Genomic DNA, 17,904 nt, shown 5'->3' on the forward strand with positions numbered 1-17,904 from the left:
GGTGCACCACATACCTGGCTGGGCTCTTGGTCTTTTTATTAGCTCTTTGTGAACAAATTGCAAATATATAAAAATTTTTAGTATGAATTTTTAGTTTGAATCCTTTTTGGTTTTTGTAATGAGAGGTGATTTCACCTACATTAAGAATGACTGTGTTTCTGTATTCAGAGGGACTTTTAAGATGTTGTTTATGCCAGGTGTGGTGATACACACCTATAATCACAGTGGCTTGGGAGACCGAGAATGGAGGATTGCAAGTTCAAAGCCAGCCTCCGCAACTTAGTGAGACCCTGTCTCTAAAACAAAAAACAAAGTTAAAAAGGGGCTGGGGATGTGGCTCAGTGGCTAAGCCCCCCTGGGTTCAATCCCTGGTACCAAAGGGAAAAAAAAGATATTTTTTGTTCCTCTCTCTTGGCCATTGCTCATTGCTGGCTTTTCACTGCTTTTTGGGAAGTATTAGGCTGGCAAAGGTGAGACTGTCCTTGAGTGGATTCACAATATTAAATCACTTGCTGTATTTCTTTCATCTTTCTTTCCACTTCCTTTGCAGAGTATTCTTTGTCTTTGAGGATTTTGTAGAAATCTAACGTTCTTCTGTCTGCACAGATAATATCTAAATTTTTATTCAGGTAGTTTGTGAACTATACATAGATTTATCAATTTATTCTAATAGGAGGAAGATTGCTTCCAGGCAATCTTAATTGGTTATTTTCTTTTTTAAAATTCCATTGTTTTAAAAAAAATCCCATTAAAAGTTGGGTGCAGTGGTGCATGCCTGTAGTCTCAAGCTGAGGCAGGAGAATTCAAGGCCATCCTGGGCCTTGAATAAGACCCTGTTTTGATATAAAAATGAAAAAAAGGCTGGAAATATAACTTAGTGGTAGAGAGCCCCCTGGGTTTAAATCCCAGTACAGGAGAAAAAATACCATTAAAAAGAATTCTTTGTACTTTGGCTAGGATGTAGCACAGTGGTAACGTTCTTGCCTAGCATGCACAAGGCCCTGGGTTCAATCACCAGCACCACAAAAACAACAAAGAAAAAGATAATTTGTTATCACCATTTATCATCACAATAAAAATTTAGAAATCTTATAAAAGCAACAAGAAAAGAAAACTAAGCACTCATACTTTTAGCACCCAATAGCTTGATCTAATGTGTTCCAGGGTAAAGATTGCATCAAATCTCCCATGGGTGGCTGGGGTTGTGGCTCAGTGGTAGAGCACTTGCCTGGCATATTCGAGGTCCTGGATTCGATCCTCAGCACCACATAAAAATAAATAAATAAAATAAAGGTATCGAGTCTGTCTACAACTTAAAAAAAAAACAACAGGGGCTGGGGATGTGGCTCAAGCGGTAGCGCTTGCCTGGCATGCGCAGGGTGCTGAGTTTGATCCTCAAACCACATAAAAAAAAAAATAAAGACATTGTGTCCACCTAAAACTAAAAAATAAATATTAAAAAAAAAAACAACAAAAATACCCCCTAAACTCCCATGGTTCTCATCATTGGTCTGTCTCATTTGTTGTAGTGAGTATGGCTTTGCTGAAAAGGTAGTGGAGGGGATGTTCATCATCGTCAATTCCATCACCATCAAGATTCACTCCAAGGCCTTCCATGCTTCTTTTGAATTATGGCAGCTCCAGGGTTACAGTGTCAACCCTAACTGGCAACAGAGTGACCTTCGTCTGACTCGCATCACTGATCCCCGCCGAGGAGAGGTGACAGCCCTAGCATTTTGAGGGGAGAGAAAGGGGTGTACTCAAAGTTGGATAAATTGTTAGATGGTATTATTTCTGCTTTGGAGACTTCCTCAAATGTTCCCCATCCCTGGGAACCCCAGAACCCTTTTTGTACCGTGTTATTACTCCTTCTTCCCTCAGGTAGGGCCTTCGACTCACTGCTTTCTGTTAGGGTCCCAACTGAGAATGGTGGGAGTCTCTGTCTTGCCAGTCTTTTCCCCTTAGAATCCTGTCTTGTTTAATTTCTTCTACAGAAGGATTATTTTTTTTTTCTCTATACTCTCAGGTTTTAACATTTAAGGAAATAACTTGGCAGACACTTCGAATTGAGGCAGATGCTACAGATAATGGAGATCAAGACCCAATCACCACCCCACTGAGACTTATTACCAACCAAGGCCGGATCCAAATAGCCCTCAAGAGAAGAGTAAGTGTGTTCTCTGCCCTCATGAATACTTTTGTCTTTTAGTGTCCTGGACAACCTGGGAATTGGTATTCCCATATTGTTTGGAATGTCATTGATCCTTGGAATGACAGCTGAACAGGGTTGGCACAATACTCACCAGTGAGAGAAAGTTTCCGTCTCTTTATTTTCTTAATTTTGAAAACTACATTGCTGCTGGATGCAGTAGTGCACGCCTAAAATCCCAGAGGCTCAGTAGGCTGAAGCAGGAGGATTGCGAGTTCAAAGCCAGCCTCAGCAACTTAGTGAGGCACAAAGGAACTCAGTGAGACCCTGTCTCTAATAAAAGGGCTGGGGATGTGGTTCAATGGTTAAGCACTCCTGGGTTCAATCCCTGGTGACCCTCCCTGCCCCTCCCCCCCAAAAAAGAAAGAAAACTACAATGTTTATGTATGGGCACACTGACAAGGCACTTCACAGTTGATGGTTAATCAGCAAACTGAAGTAGTTTTTTAAGAAATAGTCTTTTCAAAGTGCTTTATTCTTTTATCCTGGAGACCGAAAGGCACCTCTTTAAAACTGATCAGACGCCAGTCAATTTGAGGAGATAGAATGATACAAAGTGGTAAACCCGTGTTCTCTGTGACCCTCTCAGACCAAAGATTGTAATGTGATAGCCTCCAAGCTGATGTTCCTGTTGGATGACCTGCTCTGGGTGTTAACGGACTCACAGCTCAAGGCCATGATGAAGTATGCCGAATCTCTGAGTGAGGCCATGGAGAAGTCGGCCCAGCAAAGAAAGAGCCTGGCCCCTGAACCTGTCCAGGTTGGAGACCAAATGGGCCCCCTTGGTGGGGCTGGGGAGATGGCATGCCAGATCTGTTTGTATCAGTGTAGGTGGAATTGAGACTTTATTGGCTTATTTGGGGGATTTATCATTTACTGATAGATGCTCATAGGCTGGCTTGCACCTGATATTTCATTTGTCCTCTCCATTGGTGTGTCAATTTTACAGTGCTAGCCAATGAAGAGGAAAGGGGCATCTTCCTAAACTATGGATTTATTTGGGCAGGGCTAATTAAAGAAAACATACAAAGGAGCCTTTCAGGGTCTGGATTCTTGATTTTTTGTTTTTTTCTGTCACATATAGATCACTCCACCTCCTCCCAGTGCCCAGCAGTCCTGGGCCCAGGCATTTGGTGGCAGCCAGGGAAACAGCAGCAGCAGCAGCAGCCGGCTCAGCCAGTACTTTGAGAAATTTGATGTGAAAGAGTCCTCCTACCATCTGCTCATCTCCCGCCTGGACCTGCACATTTGTGATGATAGCCAGTCCCGGGATCCAGGTACTCATGAGGCCTGGGTGGTCCACATCACTGTCTAGCTCTGGACACAACCTGGGATGAGGCTGTTTTTAAAGACCTTGTGGAGCCCTTTGGTCATCTTCCTTAATCACAGGCATGGCTAATCGTGGCTTTGTTAGTATGAGGCATTGCTCTTCAGCCTTTAAGGTACAGTGAGCCACCTGTCATAGGTATCAAAATACAGATGTTGGGATTTGCCCCACACCCCACTAAATTAGAATCTTCAAGGGTAGAGAGTTCAGCAGTGTGAACTTTTTTTTTTTCCTCCCCAGAATCCCTTGGGCAAGGCTGATGGCTTGCCAGAGGTTGAAAACTACTAGTGTCAGAGGTTACAAAAGTAAATTCAATAATAGAAAACCTTAGAGTTTTCAGATTTTTTTCTTTTTCTTTTTTTTTTAAAGAGAGAGAGAGAGAGAGAGAGAGAGAGAGAGAGAGAGAGAATTTTTTATATTTATTTTTTAGTTTTTGGTGGACACAACATCTTTGTTTGTATGTGGTGCTGAGGATCCAACCCGGGCTGCACGCATGCCAGGCGAGCGCGCTACCGCTTGAGCCACATCCCCAGCCTGTCTTTTTCTTTTTTTCTTTCTTTCTTTCTTTCTTTTTCTTTTTTTTTTTTTTTTTTTTTTTTTTTTTTGTGGAGCTGAGAATCAAATCCAGGGCCTTGCATATACCAAGCTTATGTTTTACTACTGAACTATATACTTCAAGCCCCAAAATTTTGAGACTCTTGAGTCAATTTGAATATATATCGTATGGAAGTGTGCTCTTCCCAAGAAGGGAGGTTATGCTCTGTTCTTGTCATATTTAGATCAATTGGTATCACATGCACATATATTTATTCAGAATATATTTATTCATAATGAAAAAAGTAATTGACATTTATTAGCCTTGGTGAAATCAGTTTGCTACTTGTTTCTTCAACCCTGCCTGGGTTCCCCCCTGTGCTGCCGGTTCTTGGTTTTTGATGCGTAAGTGTGGCAGACTCTTGCTGCCTTCTTTTCTCTGAAGGCTCTATCTGCTTCACAATGGGACCTAGACTCACTTTTCATGGGAGACCTACCTATTTTTTTTCTTTCTGGGATTGCCAAGCAGTACTGCCTCCTTTGGTTATTCCTTGATCTTGAAATAATTTCAATCTTCTACGCCCATTTTGAGAGGGAAGAGAGGAACAATGACAGCATAAAGGTCACTTTGGGGGGCTGGGGATGTGGCTCAAGAGGTAGCATGCTCGCCTGGCATGCGTGCGGCCTGGATTCGATCCTCAGCACCACATACAAAGAAAGATGTTGTGTCTGCTGAAAACTGGAAAATAAATATTAAAAAAAATTCTCTCTCTCTTTCTCTCTCTCTCTCTCTCTCTCTTAAAAAAAAAAGAGTACATATTATATTAAAAAAAAGAGATCACTTTGGGCACCATAGGAAATAATTTGTAACCCACTCATTTTGGAAGTTTGTTACTGAAACGATTATCATTTTGTGTGGTTATTTCCTTTTGAATTTTTTGTAGTTGTAGATAGACAGGATGCTTTTATTTTATTTGTTTATTTTTTTTTTTTTAAGTGGTGCTGAGGATGGAACCCAGTGCCTCATATATGCTAGACAAGAACTCTGCCACTGAGCTACAGCTCCAGCCCAGTTTTTTGTTTGTTTTTAATTCTTTCAGAAATCTTAATTAAGAGTACATTATTGAAGCCAGGCATGGTGGCACATACCTGTAATCCCAGAAATTGAGAGGCTGAGGCAGGAGGATTTCGAGTTTAAAGCCAGCCTCAGTAGATTAGTGAGGTACTTAGCAACTCAGTGAGACCCTGTTCTCTAAGTAGAATATAAAAAAAGGGCTGGGGATGTGGCTCAGTGGTTAAGCACCCTGGGTTTAATCTCCAGTGCCAAAAAAAATAAAAGTACATTATTGAGCCGGGCATGGTGGTGCATGCCTGTAATCCTAGCAGCTCAGGACGCTGAGGCAGGAGGATCATGAATTCAAAGCCAGCGTCAGCAAAAATGAGGTGCTAAGCAATTCAGTGAGATCCTGTCTATAAATATGGGGATATGGCTCAGTGGTCGAGTGGTCCTGAATTCAATCTCTGGTATCCAACCCCAAACAAAAGAAGAAAGAGTACATTATTGAGAATTTAATTGTATTGCTTGATAATAAGGGGTGTATAGCATTGTCCTCTTTTAAGTGCCAGGGTCCTATAATCCTACCATGTGGATAACTGTAGCCTTACCACTTACTTAGTAAACTAAATTAATCCATTTGGGAATTTAAGGAAGTTCTGGATGAGATGCTTTTAGATAACATGGATGAGAGTAGGGAGAGTTTTTGTAACTTTGACTCTTTCCTTGGATTTGGGGAGAAAGTGGAAGGGAAAACTCAGTGGTTAAAAAACGGACTTTAAATAGGGTAGTCCTTTTTTAGCTGGGGAGATGGCTCAGTGGTAGAGCACTCATCTAGCACAAGCGAGGCCCTGGGTTCGATTCTCAGCACCATATTTATTTATGAAAATAAATAAATAAAGGTATTGTGTCCAACTACAACTGAAAAAAAATATATTTAAAAAGGACTTTCATATTCTCTGGAGTTGTTCTGTGATGCAGTAGTCACTAGCCACATGCAGCCACATGAAATTAATTAAATGAAGAACTTGTTTTAGGGGCTGGGGTTGTGGCTCAGTGGTAGAGCGCTCACCTAGCATGTATGATGCACTTGGTTCGATCTCAGCACCACATAAAAATGAAATAAAGCTATTGTGTCCACCTACAACTAAAAAATAAATATTTTAAGAAAAGAACTTGTTTTAATTTTAATTAAAATAAAATTTTCTTCATTCACACTAACTACATTTCAAGTGCTTGATATAATCTATAAACCATAGAACATGTCCATTGTCATAGAAAGTTCTTAGGGCATTGCTGCTGTAGAAACTATTGAAGTCAATACCTACTGCCTTTTTCCTAATGGAGCTGATAACTGGGTGCTGGCGCTGCTGACTAACAAGTTCACCTATCCCTTGTTATTAGAGGTGAAATGATAGAAAACTGGTTGGGTCAGTGGGGTCAATTTGACTTGAAGTGGGGTAGCACTCTTCCTTTTTCTTTTTTGTTTCCTTTAAAAAAATATTTATTTTTTAGAAGTAGTTGGACACAATACCTTTATTTATTTATTTTAAAATATTTATTTAGTTATGTATCTTTAGTTTTAGGTGGACATATTATTTTGTTTTCATGTGGTGCTGAGGATTGAACCCAGTGCCTCATGCATGCTAGGCGAGTGCTCTACCACTGAGCCACAATCCCAGCCCATACAATACCTTTATTTTATTTATTTTTATGTGGTGCTGAGGATTGAATCCAGGGCCTTCCATGTGCTAGATGAACACTCTACCACCGAGCCACAACCCCCAGCCCTTCCTTTTTCTTTTCTTTTTTTTTTTTTTTTTTTTTTTTTTGTGGTGCTGAGACCTGAACCCAGGGCTTTGCACATGGTAAGAAAGTACTCTGCCTCTGCGTCTGAGCTACATCCCCAGCCCTGGCACTGTTTTTCTTTTTCTTTCTTTCCTTTTTTTTTGAGTGTAAAAGAGTAGCACTTAGTGAAGTGAGAAAAAAAGAGACAGAGCTCCCTCAGGGAAAGAGGAGACCCAGCACAGGTTTCCACTTACATGAACTAGTCTATGGCTTATGTAGCCAAGGGGTAGGGGAATTTGTCAATATCTGTGCTAATCAAGTCTTGGAAAAGTACCAAGGCTATTGGTCAAAATCTATGCTTAACAGGAATTGGGAAAGTGCCAAGGCTATTGGTTAGCCCTTAAGTCTGTATACTTCCCTCAAATCTGGCCCACCTCCCCTTCCTTGCCACTCTGGGACAAAGATATTGGCTGGAATGTTTGGGACATTTCTACAGGTTAATCTCATGGAATGGTCTTTACATTTAGAGAAGCCATTATCGAGCTTCTTTAACTTGTTTCCTTAACTTGTTTTGTTATCTATTCTATTTCATTTATTTCCCCCTAAGAAATGCCCCCAATTGCCATTAGGGGCAAGGGATAATGATTACTCTGGCTACCTCAGACTGAAAAGAGGTATCGAAAGGGAATGGCAGTCAGGTCCTTCTAAAGAGGCCTATCTAAGGGAACCCAGTAGATGGGAATTTTGTTTTGGATTCCATCTATATGACCATTAGTAGTCTGGGCATTTTGTATATCATGGCATTCCAGAGGTCCACGGTGACATTTGGTGGGTGTCGAGGACAAGGTGTACATAGGACAGAGATCATGCCTTCTGGTGGATCCCAGTCGAGTCCCCAAAAGATGAAATAGGATTTCCACCCTCTGCTACAGCACCCTCTGCTGCTGTAGCAGATCCCAGCCATCTGCCAGTGCCTGCCTTCCTGTTTGAAGTGAGAAGGAAAGAGAGTGCTCCCTCAGGGCAAGAGAGGACCCAGGAGGAGCAGCTTGCCAACACTATGTCTTAAGATGAAAGTGGAGCAGCTTTACAGGTTGGCAGTGGATTAGGAAAAGAGAGAAAATCACCTGCTTTTTTTTTTTTTTTCCCCTAAACTGTTTTTCCTCAGGATAAAGCCTGTAAACCAAAAGGCCCCTCCACCCCACCCCTGCTTTACTGGGGATAGAACCCAGTACCTCATTCATGCTAGGGAAGCTTTCTAGTTGGAGTTACACTCTCAACTTAATACATGCGAGCGCGCGCACGCGCGCGCGCACACACACACACACACACACACAGAGGCACAGACAGACAGACATAATAAGTTGCCAAAGTCCAAGCTGTTTCTCTTTCTTAAGGCCTGGCTATTTCTTCTTCCTATCAGCTCACTGGAGAATTTTTTATCATTATGTCTTATGAATGATTTATGTGTTCACATATTAGGTATGATGGTAATTATTAATTATATTTGATTTTAATTCTAGTTCCTATTCCAATACACTCAGACCATGTAGCTTTTTGTCCCTTTAGTTGTAGATAGCCCAACAAAGGGAGCTTGGGGTTTGAACCTTGTTCCTGTAGTAACCTAGGTCAGGCATTTTTAGTTGAGATCATGGTCACCTCCAGGTAAAAAGAGATATAATTCACATACCATAAATTCATCCACTTAGATTATACAACAAACTTTAGTTTTCTAATATTATTTCTAATATTATTCATAGGATTGTACAACCATCACTATAATCAATTTCAGAACAATTGCAGCCCTAAACACCGCTAATCTACTTTTTGTCTTGATATTTGCCTATTATGGACATTGAAAATTGGGTTTGGGAAGTAGGGAAATCTTAGAAACAACAATGGTTTGTGGTCTTCCAAAACTTAACCCTACCTGACACAATTTTATTCCTTAGTATTTCTCTCATTGGGTTTTCATGAGCAGCATTGATTTTGAGTTTGTGAATGGTATACAGAATGGAAGATCAGTACTATAAACTATGGCAAGTAGATGGCTGCGATCAGTGGACTTTATTTTAATCCACTGCTCCATCTCAAGGTCATACAGCAAGAGATGCCTACAAGTACCTGTTGGCTGCCATTGGCTACTTACTAGTATTATTTATTTGTGATCCTCACTTTGTGATTTTAACTTTGAGAATTAAATGAAAATATTAAATGAAACAGTTTGTTTTATTATTTAATTCTACAAAATTTAGCCTTTTTATTAATTTAGTCAAGTGCTACAAAGGAAAAATGTTGACAATATCTGAATGAATCTCTGGTGGCTAATTTAAAAGTTTTTTCTTGTATCAAACAAAAGTTAAAATTGAATTCACTAAAGATAATTTTTTTAGCATTAAAAAAAATTTTTTTAGTTGTTGATGGACCTTTTTATTTTATTTATTTATATGCAGTACTGAGAATTGAATCCAGTGCCTCACATATGCTAAGCAAGTGCTCTGCCACTGAGCTACAACCCCAACCACTAAAGATAATTTTAAGAAATTAAAATTTTTACTTTTGCTGAAATAATTTTTAATAATTAAAAGTTTTATTATATTGCTGCTATGTGTTTATATATTGCTAATTTGCATAGCTAATTTGTTACATTACAGTTTATATAAGTAAATAATCATTTTATCAGCACAATTACAAATTTAAGTTGAACATTAATATATTTAAAATATTTAATTTAGCTTAAAACAGTTATTCTGTTTCTTTACCCTAGACTGAAAAAGAAAATGTTTTGTATGTATTTTTTGTATGTCTGAAGTATATACATATATACACACATATATATTATAAGTGTGATTTTAACTTTGTGATTTTAACTTTGAGAATTATACATGTGTATAATATACCTATGAAATTAAAATTTCATGGTGGGGGACAATTAGGAAAAAAATGTCTAAAAAGTCTCCTTAGGCCAGGTGTGGTGGTATATGTCCATAATCCCAACAACCTGGGAGGCTGAGACAGGAGGATAACTAGTTCAAGGCCAGCCTCAGCAACTTAGGCCCTAAGCAACTTAGTGAGACCCTGTCTCAAAATAAAAAGTAAAAGGGGCCGGGGATGTAACTCAATGGGAAAGCATCCCTATTTCAATTGCCAGCACCAACCAACCAACCAACCAAACAAACAAAAACAAAAATCTAGGGGAGGTCATTATGAAAAAAAAAAAAGTTGAGAAACAGAAATTCTGGTGTAGGTGTTTCACCTGGTAGGAGGATGATTAGTCCAGAATTTGGGATGGCAAAATCTAGATTGGAGGAAATGACCTACTTGTTGAAGCTATCCTGGCTTATTCCTAAAGGTTGCATGGTGATTCCTTTGACTCATTTCTGTGTTGTTTTCTTCCCTCTTATCGTCTACTAGTTACAAGTAGCATCTGTTAGTTACAAGACTAGGTACAATCGTAGGGTACAGGGTGGAAGTGCACAAAAGGGTGGACCATATAATGTGTGGAAGAAATAATTTCTACTTTTACAGTTTTTTAGTCTAATTAGATAAGATAGAAACATGGGAAGTTCATTCATAAGAATTTAACATAAATTCTAAGGTAAACATTATGTAATTTTTGACTTGCTGATAGAAATTCCAGTTTACCTACAAAATAATATATTTTTATCTTATAATGTTGCATGTTTCAGTGTTCCATGGTACTTTGTATGTACTGCATATAGTGATTGTCTAATATCATAGCTTTAGCTATGAGACCGGGATGTGAAAAGAAATAATATGGGTATTTTTGTGTGTGGGGGGGGGCAGAGGAGGGGAGCAGGGAGGATTTGGTTATATTTTTCCAGATGTTGTATTGAAGGACAATGTTTTTAGGGTCGGGGGAACCAGTCAGTCCAGGTTGTAGAGTGGGTCTGTGGGAAACCTAGTATTAGAATTCCTGAATCAATTTTTTATTTTCTTTGGCTTTTCTGGAAATCTGGCAGCCAGTTACAGAGACAATGGAATATACTTTATTTTTTTTTTGGATCTTCTAGAGCATGTCCATGGGCTATTGCAGCTTAACAGAAGAAGGCTGCAGGCTTGCAAGTCACCTGGCATCATGTCCTTTCAGCTGCACTGTGTTCCCAGCTGGGATTTGGAGGTGGCTCCAGAGGACTTCTAAGTGCTTCAGGTGGTAGTTAGGCTTCTTTGTTCCTTCCAGTGCTATTCATCTGTATTTTTCTTTCATAGGTATCTCTGCAAATAGACTCATGGGTGGTGCCATGCAGCTTACCTTCCGCAAGATGGCATTTGACTACTACCCCTTCCACTGGGCAGGTTAGGAGAAATCTGAATGGGGTCAATTCTAGCATGGCCCAAAATATTGAGGGAAGATTCCTGGTTTCATTCCTGACTGCCCAGCAGGAGCATTCCAGGGATTACAGCACATACTCAGAGGTGTCAGGGCATCTTTTGGAAACTTGGATGATCTGCTCTTAGTGATGGAGGAGAGGAAGTTGGGGGTGGAGCAGTGTCTGAGATGTTGCTTTTGATTCTCCCCTCAGCCCTAGATCTCCACTAGAGTTAGATCCTCTCCAGTAATTCATAGTTAAGGATGGCAGCAGTCAGCTGCTGCCCTTAACGATCCTTAGGAAAAATCACATATGGAGTCCAGATGAACTTGGGAGCTCTCACTGGATAATATTTCCTTATTTCAGAATTCTGGATTGGGAATGAGGGGTCAGATTCTGCACTGTGATTTTTCTGACAGGAAGGGAAAACGGAAACATTGGATCATGGTCTTGGGCTAAAATCTTCCTGCTTTTTTGTTGTACAGGTGATAGCTGCAAACATTGGGTACGGCACTGTGAGGCCATGGAGACCCGAGGACATTGGGCTCAGAAGCTTGTGATAGAATTTCAGAGTAAAATGGAGAAATGGCATGAAGAGACTGGTCTGAAACCACCCTGGCACCTGGGGGTAGACTCCCCTTTCCGGAGGAAAGCAGGTAAAAAACTGGAAGACTCCAGTTCTTAGCCTCTTAACCATTCACCTTGGAATAACCAGTGCAGATAGAACAGTGGAGTAGCTAGTTAAACCAACTGTGTCCCATGGAGTGACATTAGTGACTTTCTTTGTCCCCAGGGATAGCTGTACTGTTAAAGAGAAGTTCTCATCATCTCTATTCAGAAAGCTGTTATCCCCAGGTATAGTAGCACAGGCCTGTAATCCCAGCTACTTGGGAGCCTAAGGCAGGAGGATTGTAAGTTTGAGACCAGCCTGGGCACAGTGAGACCCTGTCTTAAAACAAAACTAAAAAGGACTGAGACTGTAGCTCAGTGATAGAGCAGTCCTAGGTTCAATCCCCAGAACTGCAAAAACAAAAACAACACTGTTACCTTGGTCTGCAGGAGAACATTTTTGAGTTCCATCCAGTTTGTGCTCTTTCCTGCTGTTAGCATTAATGATCTTAAGATTTCTGCTTTTCTTTTCTTTCTTTTTTTATTTTTTATTATTTTGCTCAGGACCTCAGCCTTCAGAGTCCCTGGGACCAGTCATGCACCACCATGCCCGGCTTACTTTTCTAGTTCCATTAATAATGAGAGTTGACAATATATCATTTTCTTTCCCACTTTCTTATTTTTATTTAGATTCTCTCTCTAGTCCTCGAAAGAACCTTCTTGAGAAGTGTCCCTCTGGGGGACGTCAGGCTGCTTTTCGGCCTCCGGCCTGGAATCGCTTACGCTCTAGCTGCATGGTTGTACGAGTGGATGACCTGGACATCCACCAGGTGAGGAAGTGGGGAAACATGTTTGGAAAGGGCTGGAAAGTTCATTTGGAAAGCAACTGGAACAGTGTGACCAAAGTTGTAGAATCCAGGGACCGTTTGCCTTATTCTGGGTAGAATGACAGTGGGGTCTTTTTGAGCATAGTTACTGAGATTAGGACTTGTCCCAGCTTTCCTTGGAATGCCCTACTCAACCACCTGCTGAAAAAATTACCTTGGGGCTAGTGGAAGGCGGAGAGAGTGCCTGGAATATGTTTGTGCCAGGCTTAGGCAGGACAGTTCAGGAATTGACTTCTATTCTGGGGACTGCTACTGATGCTAACAGTAAGTTGTGATTGCTTAGGTTTCTACAGCTGGACAGCCAAGTAAGAAGCCATCTACACTCCTTTCCTGCAGTCGCAAACTCCACAGCTTACCCACTCAGGTCTCTGCCATTCATGTTGAGTTTACAGAGTATTATTTCCCAGATAATCAGGAGCTTCCAGGTGAGCCTCAGGACCAGCCATTTCTTTTGTCTAGCTCATGCTCTTCACCTTTTTCAGACTCAGGGCCACTATGTGTATCCTCATTTGTTATTAGGAGTTTAGATATTTGAGTTAATTTTGTATACCTTTGTTAAAATCTGCCCTGCATAATGTGTATCTTTGCTGTCTTGATAATGAAGCAAACATTAGCTAGTAAGTAAGAGTCTAGCTGCCACTTCATACATGATGATTCTTTTCCTCTCTGCTTTCCAGTTCCCTGTCCCAACCTCTACATTCAGTTAAATGATTTGGCATTTACTGTGGATCCTGTCAGCTTGCTCTGGGGAAACCTCTTTTGCCTAGATTTATACCGTAGCTTGGAGCAGTTCAAAGCTATTTATAAACTGGAGGATTCAAGGCAGAAAGATGAACATCTGGATATCCGACTGGATGCCTTCCGGTTAAAGGTAGGGAGAGAGTAGGAATTTTGTCCCCTGTGGTAACCACAATTGCATTTTTCTCATGGCTGTTATCCATAGTTGTTCTCCTCATGGAAGTAAGAAAAACAGTTTCCCGGCCCAAATGATCCTTGGCATGTGTATTAGTGGTGGGGTGTTGAGATACTCAGAGAGTCATTCTGAATTGTGTTTTTTCTCTGAAGGTGAACTTCCCTCTGGAGAAGAGAGAGCAGGCAAAATTGCATCGTCCCCAGGCTCTTGTCTTCTCTTCATCAGGGATGATTGCCACCAATACACGATATGCCCCACAATGTAGCTGTCCAGATCTCCAGACTCTCTTCCGGGGTTTTGCTGCTGCCGAGTTCTTCCATTCTAATTATGATCGCTTTCCCAAGGTTCCGGGTGGCTTTAGCCTTCTGCACATGCTTTTTTTGCATCATGCCTTCCAGATGGATTCCCGCCTTCCTCAGCCTAGTACCCTCCCTCCCCAGAGGCCTAAGGCTTCCCAGGATCTCTGGTCCATCCACTTCACCCAGATCTCCTTGGACTTTGAGGGAACAGAGAACTTCAAAGGCCATACCTTGAATTTTGTGGCCCCCTTCCCCTTGTCTGTTTGGGCCTGTCTACCTCTCCGCTGGCAGCAGGCCCAGGCGCGAAGGCTCCTTTTGGCCTCGGAGGGGAGGTTGAAACCATCAGCCAGCTTTGGCAGTCCTGTTCACTCTGAAGCCCTCATCCCTGATTCTGTGTCCCATCAGAGGTCAAAGACTGAGCATGATTTGAAAAGTTTGTCAGGCCTTACAGAAGTCATGGAAATTCTGAGAGAAGGCAGTGATGGTGTGGACAACAAAGGGCCTGTGACAGAACTGGAGGATGCAGCAGATGTCCATGTGCTTGTACACTCCCCGGCCCATGTCCGTGTGAGGCTGGACCATTACCAGTACTTGGCTCTGCTCCGTCTGAAGGAGGTGCTGCAGGAGCTTCAGGAGCAGCTGACTAAGGATACAGAGGCCATGACAGGGTCTCCCCTGCAGGACCAGACAGCTTGCATTGGTGTGCTCTTTCCCAGCGCTGAGGTGGCTCTGCTCATGCATCCTGCCCCTGGGGCTGTTGATGCTGATTCTGCAGGTTCAGACACCACCAGCCTCATAGATTCAGAGCTGTCTCGTTCAGAGGATCGGGAACTGAAGTCTGATGCCTCCTCAGACCAGGGCCCAGCAAGCCCCGAGAAGGTCCTGGAGAATAGTAGTATTGACAATCTTGATGCATCTCATGAGAGGCCTCAGAGCAACGGAGAATTACAGGACTCAGGTCCACTTCCACAGCAGCTGGCAGGGAAAGGCCACGAGGCAGTTGAGTCCCTCCAGGCCAAGAGACTGAGCAGAGCCCAAGCCTCCAGCTCACCAGCTCCATTGAAGTCCACAGCTGGCAGGGATATTGCTGTGAACGGACAGGGTGAGCCTGTTCCCTTGAAGAACCTTGAAGGAGAATTGTCGAGTGCTATTCACATGACCAAGGATGCCACCAAGGAGGCTCTACATGCCACCATGGACCTCACTAAGGAAGCTGTGTCCCTGACTAAGGATGCCTTCAGTCTGGGCAGAGATCGAATGACCTCCACCATGCACAAGATGCTGTCCCTGCCCCCAACCAAGTGAGTGGTTCTCTGCCTCCTTCATTCACTCCATCTCTTCCTCTACTTCTGACCCTTCGGCCCAAGGCCTCCTATTATATGCACTTTTACATTTTGAAGCACCACATAGTCCAGGAGAATGCATACGTGGGCCCATTTACTGGGCAGTTTTCAAGTCATTGTTTATTGCTGCTTAAAATCAGATCATCTTTTCTTTCATTAATTCATAATTATTAATAACAGATATGCTATGATAACAATAGCTGGTATCTGTATAATATTCTTCTCAGTGGTATTTTTTTTTTTAGTTGTAGTTGGACACAATTTTATTTATTTATTTTTATGTGGTGCTGAGGATTGAACCCAGCGCCTTGCACATATGAGGTGTACGGTCTATTGCTAAGCCACAATCCCAGCCCAGCTACAGACATTTTTATCCCCCATTTATAGTTGAGGAAACTAAAGCTCAAGAGAGGATGTGCTCATGGATTCTCTCTATCTTGTTAGTAGAAAAACTGGGGCTTTGGACTTGTTCTTTCTGATACACCTTACCAACATCTGCCAGAGTAAGAAGAAAGCAGCAAATACATTTTTTTTTTTTTTGGTACTGGGGATTGAACTTGGGGGCACTCGACCACTGAGCCACATCCCCAGCCCTATTTTGTATTTTATTTAGAGACAGGGTCTCACTGAGTTGCTTAGCGCCTTGCTTTTGCTGAAGCTGGCTTTGAACTCTCAATTCTCCAGCCTCAGCCACCTGCTGGGATTACAGGTGTGCACCATTGTGCCCAGCTAGCAAATACTTTTTGAGCTCTTATTGTGTTGTAGGCTCTGGGTTAAGTACTAGAGATACAATAGGGAGAAAACACAGAAATGTGACATTAGAAGAGGAGAGCATTATGAATTTTCCCATGGGTTCCTTATGGATTTAGGAAAGACAATGAAATAAAGGAAATCTTTGTTGGGACACTTTGTGATTTAGATAGCATGGTATGACAATCAGTGGCATTAGAACTGTTTTTCGAAGTGAATGTAGTGAATTATCTTACGTGGGTCTCTTAGCATTGCCTATGAGTATCTTCCTGCTAGGATAGATTGCCAAGGAGGAAGAAGAGAGGAAAACTTAAAGGAGTGAGTGTTGTAATAATATTAGATTGAAGTATTTTGTGTGTCAGACATTGTCCTACATACAATATTAATCCACAGAATTCTTGTAACAATCCTATAAGAAAGATACTAATATCACTCGCCATTTTACAGATGAGGAAACAGGCTCAGCAAGGTTAAAAAAAACTTGCTCAAGATTTATACAACTTGTGAGTGGTGGGGCAAAGACTGAAGGTGCTGCCTTTTCAAATGGAAACGTATAAACGAGATGGGGAAAGTGAAAATTATCACAGGAAGATGTGTGATAAAAGCTCTGGTGAAACCGACAGTGCCTTCCTATCTGTCCAAACCCATGGCCTTTCCTCAGTCTGCCCTTTCCTGGACTTCTCTGCGGCAGTTAACATTGCCGGGCTACTCGTTCTGAACATTTTTAACCCTGAGAAGTTCCCTGTTGATGCTGATGCTTCCACCAGGACCCACTTCTCTAGGGAGTCGGGTTTTCTTGTTTCCACATGTGGACTGTTTTAGTAAATTGTTGATTTCTACATTGAAAATTACTGCAGTTACTCTCATTTCTCTGAAGGAGTCTTTTTTTTTTTTTTTTTTTTTGACTGATCTTTTCTTTTTGTCCTACAAATGTAAATACTTTCAAGGTTGTCCATATTCTGAACACTTTTTTTTTTTTTTTTTTGGTATTCGGAATTGAACCCAGGGATACTTAACCACTGAGCCACATCCCCAGCTCTTTTTTTTTTTTTCATTTTTATTTTAAAAATTTTTTTAGTTGTCAATGGGCCTTTGTTTTATTTGTATGCGGTACTAAGCGTGAAACCCAGTGCCTCACGCATGCTAGGCATGTGCTCTGCCACTAAGCCACAACCCCAGCCCTCTAGCCCTTTTTAGTCTCTCCAGGTTGCCCAGGGCCTTGCTAAATTACTGAGGCTGGCTTGGAGCTTGTGATCCTCCTGCCTCCACCTTCCAAAATGCTGGGATTACAGGAGTGCGCCATCATGGCTCTGTTATGATCACTTTTGTCCTAATTTTTAGTTTTTTAATTATAAGAGTGATCTATGCTCATTGTATTGAAGATGTAGGTGATAAGAAGAAAGGAGAAAATAGAGATAGCTGCTCTTGCCAGGTGTAGTGATGCACACTTGCAATCCTAGATACTCAGGAGGCCGAGGTGGGAGGATTCCAAGTTTGAAGCCAGCCTCCACTAGTTAGCAAGATGGTCAGCTACTTACCAAGACCCTGTCTTAAAATAAAAAATAAAAAGGACTGGGGATATAACTCAGTAGTAAAGTACCCTTGGGTTCAATCGCCAGCACACACACACAGAAAAGTTGCTATTTACATTTAGGTCTATTTGCTTCCTGATTTGTACACCCATCTAAATCTGTGTGCCCATGTGAATGCTTGTATATGGACACAAATACTGTTTTTACAATAGGATTATATTATTTCTACAACATTGCATCCTGCTTTGTTCACTTAATGTTTTATTGTAAATATTTTCTCATTTATTAGGTATTTGAATACATGATTTTTAATTGCATTATTATGTTCTAT

At 41.4% G+C, this 17,904-nt stretch overlaps 1 protein-coding gene and 1 long non-coding RNA gene across 4 annotated transcripts in view; one reads left to right on the forward strand and one right to left on the reverse strand.

The window, feature by feature from the left end:
* LOC308650070 overlaps positions 1 to 17,904 on the reverse strand; it is a 637,596-nt gene that overhangs the window by 337,532 nt on the left and 282,160 nt on the right. The window lies entirely within an intron of this gene.
* The window catches only part of BLTP3A (bridge-like lipid transfer protein family member 3A), a 75,539-nt gene that overhangs the window by 40,129 nt on the left and 17,506 nt on the right, over positions 1 to 17,904 (forward strand). For both annotated transcript variants that reach the window (XM_081296299.1, XM_081296300.1), the window contains 10 exons: positions 1,530 to 1,719; positions 2,027 to 2,167; positions 2,799 to 2,969; positions 3,294 to 3,486; positions 11,140 to 11,226; positions 11,726 to 11,896; positions 12,540 to 12,679; positions 13,020 to 13,161; positions 13,414 to 13,607; positions 13,802 to 15,249. In XM_081296299.1, the coding sequence (XP_081152425.1) occupies positions 1,530 to 1,719; positions 2,027 to 2,167; positions 2,799 to 2,969; positions 3,294 to 3,486; positions 11,140 to 11,226; positions 11,726 to 11,896; positions 12,540 to 12,679; positions 13,020 to 13,161; positions 13,414 to 13,607; positions 13,802 to 15,249 (2,877 nt within the window). The remainder of the gene's footprint in view (positions 1 to 1,529; positions 1,720 to 2,026; positions 2,168 to 2,798; positions 2,970 to 3,293; positions 3,487 to 11,139; positions 11,227 to 11,725; positions 11,897 to 12,539; positions 12,680 to 13,019; positions 13,162 to 13,413; positions 13,608 to 13,801; positions 15,250 to 17,904) is intronic.

This window comes from Spermophilus citellus (genome assembly GCF_964194105.1).
Source record: "Spermophilus citellus genome assembly, chromosome: 5".
NCBI lineage: Eukaryota > Metazoa > Chordata > Mammalia > Rodentia > Sciuridae > Spermophilus > Spermophilus citellus.